The 5147-nt window shown below is 44.6% G+C and overlaps 1 protein-coding gene across 1 annotated transcript; it reads right to left on the bottom strand.

Annotated features, from left to right (window-relative positions):
* Nucleotides 1-3247: 3247 nt before the first annotated feature.
* Nucleotides 3248-3919, bottom strand: LOC147418228 (uncharacterized). Its single transcript, XM_086507085.1, has one exon. The coding sequence runs from the start codon at nucleotides 3917-3919 to the stop codon at nucleotides 3248-3250; it is 672 nt and encodes a 223-aa protein (XP_086363211.1).
* Nucleotides 3920-5147: the final 1228 nt, after the last annotated feature.

Here is a 5147-nt window from a genome sequence, read left to right on the forward strand (position 1 = left end):
ATACTTTGTTCCCTGTTTTTTGGGGAAAAATATAGACTTTCAAATAGTAGTGACACCTGTGTATGTGTGTTGCATATTGCCACACATACCTGGCTGTGATGCAATATAATAGACGAGGCAAGAGCACCCACATGATACATTGTGAATCCCAAATTAAGTGCATCTTTCATAAACATCATATGGACATGTGTTGCACAACAGCATGTACATCGATCTTTCAGCTTGTGTGTTGAACAAGGGCTTTAAACCCTCAAAGGTTTTCAATGATAAATTTATTTCCGAATGTACTTTTTGAAAGCGGGTGAAGATCTAGACCTACAACAAAACAAATTGGGATCGCATAGGTCAGCTATCATCTTACAACCACAACAAAGTAGTGCTCTGGTTATTACTAGTAGTATGCTTTAAAGCAGTGGAGAAAACGAATGTATTTTAGAGCAAGCATCTATTTTAAAGCACAACGCTTTAAAGAATCTACTACTTTTAAGCACCACACTGAGTAATTCTTAAGCATTGAAAGATCCAAAGCTTTGCTTGAAATCTGTTGCTTCCTGCTTTGGCAATCCAGGCTTGTGCTTTAAAGCAGTAGTATGCTTTAAATCAGAGTACTTTTTTAGCACATAGCTAATTAGTCTGCTTTAAAGTAGACTATATTTAATTAAAGGGCTCAATAGTATGCTTTAAATCGGTGGATAAAGCTAATGTATAAGACCAAGCATCTTCTACTTTTAACCATAGGGGTTTAAAGCATGTACTATTTTGATGCACATGCCACACCATGTGCTATGTTGATTCTTTCTAGTACCAGTTTGCTTTAAAGAAGTTGGAAAGCTAGTGTGTATTTTAGAGCAATCATACGTTACTTTAAGCACATGACTTCAAAGCACTGAAAGATCCATAGCTTTGATTGAGATTTGCTTCTTGTTGCTTTGGTAATTTAGCTTAGTGCTTTAAAGCAGTAGCATGATTTAAATCAGACTACTTTTTAGCATAGGGCATAGTTTTCTGCTTTAAAGCAAACTACTTTTTAGAGTGGTTTTCTTTAAAGAAGACTTCTCCTTAGCACAAAGATCAATAGCCTGCTTTATAGCATATTGCTTTCAAGCACAAGGCTTTGAAGTACAAAACCAAATTATCAAATCAGCAAAACAAAGGTTTGAAGCAAAGCTATGTATCTTTCAGTGATTTAAAGACTTGTGCTTAAAAGTAGCAAATGCTTGATCTAAGATACATGTATTAGCTTTCTCCATTGTCTTGTAACTTGATCATTGTCAACTTTCAAGTAGTTAGATAATATATCAAGCCTAAGTGCACTACTTTAAGGCAACATTTGGGTTGCATACTTAATAGAAATATGGAGAGCTAAGTACATTAAAAAACTCCATTGCTCATCAGATTCACAAAACCTTCAAAGCACTCCAGTAATAAGTAAAAGTAGCACCCACATAACTTTAAATAATCAAGCAATATGGAGCAACTATTGCTTTATAAACTGATTAACACATCTTTGATCTATGTACACTAGAACACACATTTGGATGCAATGAAAATATAACCCCACTTGGGTGATAGAAAGGTTATACCATTTTCCTCTTTTTATTACCAGACACACCCACACCCACACACACCCGAGAAGAAGAGAGTTTTAACGTCGTAGGAAACTATCCCAAGAGACCTTAAAGTTTAAGATCTAGCTGATGAGAAAGGGTGGGGGTTCGGTGGGGGGGAGGGGGATGTTCAAAAAGTGCCTACAAGGATCCACTGGCTTGAGTTGAGGGTGTGTCTCTGCTTAAGAGGTCCATCAACATGGGTGCTGACCTCTGCACTTTCACCCCTTTTTCATGTCGAGTGGTGATGAAAGTTGCGGGAATTAGAGCTTTCTTGTATGCGCAAATCTACTACTCAGGTTTGTGAGTAAAAGCAATTTGTTTTGCATGTGAAGGGAGATATTTTCCCATGCTTTCCATGGTTTTTTTTTTTGAATTTCTTGGCTAATTACTTTGTAGATAGGTATGAGGCTGATGATTTTATGTGGATAATTGGGAGTAGCTATAAAGCCTCTTGTTGTACATATAAGGAAATCTGATATGGCGTGAATCTTGAGGATTCTATGATCAAAAGTGCAAAGAATTTCATTTGTTTTTATTTAGTTTAAATATGGAATTGACTGGTTCACACGCACGTGCACACACACACTTTTTTTTTTGTAAATCTGTTTTGATTAATTTACCTGTGGGAAACCTCTAGACGAGGAAAACCCACCAAAAAGATCATATACAAAGGGAAGAATACTGAAGTGCTCTGCGATACAAAAGCGCTTAAAGCAAACATAGAAGAGCTGTAAGATTTCCAAGGATATGTCCCCAGTGTCGAAGGAAAAATGTAGCGATTGCCTTAGCAAAGACTTGAACAATGGAAAAGGATCTGCATCATGCTGATGAAACATGCGGAGATTGCGACGGTGCCACAAGGACCATAGCGACCAAAATCTGACCCATGCGAAGAAAATAGCAAATTGTTGGGAGGGAATTCGGAAGAATGCCAAAAAGCCAGAATCGTTTGTGGAAGACCATTGAGGGAAATCGAAGGTGCATACAAGCAGAACGGCAGCGAAGGAAAGCCTTGGTGCAACCACACTCCCAAAGCAGATGTCTGACAGTCTCATCAGCAGGCGGAGCAACCGACGCAACGAGAGGAGCTAATACGACGCGTCGCAAGGAGTGTTCCAACTGGAAGAACTCCCAGCAAACAACGCCAAAGAAACAAACGCTCCTTAAGAGGTAAGCGAGATTTCCAACCTCCACCATTGATCGGATTTGTGTAAATCCCAAAGCGCATTACAATGATCAGCCAGCCAAGAGTCCTACATGAGAGAAGCATAGATATGGCGAGCAGAAATCGCATCCAAAGAAGAGTCCCATAAATTCCAATCTTGCATACGTCATCCACCAGCTAGCGGCGGAATAGGGAGAAAAATATCCAGCATTGCCGAAGCAAGCTCCAAATTTGACGATAATGTAGGCCCAACCCAAAGTGTGCTGCCGCTTAAGCAAATTCCCAGATGAATCCACCACATCATTTATGGTGCGTATGCCACGACCAGAGAGGAAGTAGGCTTGACGAGGCGACTGATCAACAAGGGCAAAAGGAAACGCCCTGCTCCAATGAATGCTTTCCAAAAGCAACGAATTCCCATCTGCTTGCTGCCAACCATCTTGCCAAACACAGTCTCCCAAAGGGAAGTCTACTAATGACCTAAGGCAGGAGTGGCTACATGTTGACATAGATCAGCAACCATAACTGTCCATGGCTGAGATTGCAAAGCAAGAGTGGGCAATAACATAGCCTTCCTTGCCAATGCATGGCGACGAAGGTCCAAAATATTCAGCCCACCTAGACGCTTTGGAGTGCAAAGTTTCTCCATTGCTAACAAACGGAGGCCTTTCTTATGAGAACTGGTGCGCCACAAGTGAGATACAATAGTAGACATAAGCAATGAGAGGCGGGAGCTAGACCAGTGCAGTAACGGCAAGTAAAACTGAACATATGCCATCATGATACTTTGCATTATACGAAGTCGAACATGCAACGGCCATGTAGATAGTTTCCAATAGTGCAATTTGACATTCAATCGTTGCATGACCCAATCGATTTGTTGCGTATTAGTAACCTGCCAACCGATAGGATATCCTAAGTGCCTGACCACCACATGCGGATCGAGAATCTCGCCAGGCCACAAAAGATGATAGCAGTCACAAACAGCAAGAGACAAGAGTTTAGATTTCCGAAAGTTAACCTTAAGGCCTGCTGCCAAGGCAAATGTATCCAATGTCTGCATAATTTCACGTACATCATCCTGGTTGTTACGAGGCATGAACAACAAATCATCAGTAAGCCTGTCCTGCGAAGTCTTTCCCATTGAGTAACTTCAGCCCATGAAGACGACCAAGCAAAGTCAAGTGATCCAAATACAATAAGAGAGGGTGAGTGGCAATGGCATACAACAAGGCGCTAAGCAGGCAACCTTGTCTGACAGAGCATCCAAGAGGCCAAGGTTCTGTCAACTCTCCATCAAGGAGGCCTGAACATGTACTGCGAGTATACAAGAAGTAAACGACATTGACCATCTTTGGGCCAAAGCCAAGGGCATTGAACCGTATCGAAAGCCTTTTCAATGTCAAAGGTGTCACATGGATCGGCCTCGGAGCTCGCTACTGCTGCACGCCATCGCTGCACCTCCCCCCCCCTCCCCCTTTGCTGCACCATCATTGCCCCCCCCCCCCGTCCCCTGCTAGCCCTTGCGCGCTTCAGCCCAGACTAGCCCGCTGCCCTCGCCTCGCACTACCCCTCCGCCGCCCCCTTCTCGCGGCGCCATTCCCCCCCCCGCCCGCTGCCTCTTGAATTATCGCGCACTGCCTTATCCGTTTTTCCCCCGTCTTCGTCATTCCCGAAGGTTCCTGCACTTGCCTCTGCGCTCGGCCTGCTCGGTTGCAGAGTCTCTTCACCGTCCACTTCTTCGCCAAAGCAGTAGACACAGATGGAGGCTCTAGCTTCGCCGCAAAGGGACTCATCCGAAGCCCCCTCACCCGACCCCGCTGAGCCCACCATTCGACTTGCTCTTTCGCCAACCGAGCAAGCGAGCCTAGCCGCAGAGGTAGAACGCTTGCGGGCGACTTCTCTCATCTGCAAGATTCTCAGCACCCGACCTAGCAGAGGAGAGCTGCGTGACCTTCTCCAGGCCCACCTTCTCGCAGAGGTGGGCAAGATCTTGGACGTACAGATACTCGGACGTGGTTACTATCAGATCGAGTTTGAGACCTCCGAGATGGCGTCCAAGGTCATCGCCATGAGTCCACTGACCATCCGAGCAGCACGAGCCCACTTTCGACAGTGGAGACATGGTTTTGACGTTGCTTCGGATGTTCTAGTAGAGGAGGCAGACATTCCCATCTCCGTCTGCTTTCCAGGTTTGCGGAGGGAGTACTTACCACTTCTGTCCAGGATCGGCTCAGCCATTGGGACTGTCCTGGAGACACCTCGCACGGCAGCCTCAGTAGCTGCCAAGGCGGCTGGCATTCCCTTAGTTCGCGTTTTGGTCAGAGACACTCACACGCTCCCGAAGGTTATTCTTCTGCCTCGGGTGAGTG

Source organism: Adiantum capillus-veneris, chromosome 30 (genome assembly GCF_014529385.1).
Source record: "Adiantum capillus-veneris isolate H3 chromosome 30, ASM1452938v2, whole genome shotgun sequence".
Classification (NCBI taxonomy): Eukaryota; Viridiplantae; Streptophyta; class Polypodiopsida; order Polypodiales; family Pteridaceae; genus Adiantum; species Adiantum capillus-veneris.

Coding starts and splice junctions, on each gene's coding strand:
- LOC147418228 (XM_086507085.1), bottom strand. CDS start 3,919: ATGGGAAAGACTTCGCAGGACAGGCTTACTGATGATTTGTTGTTCATG.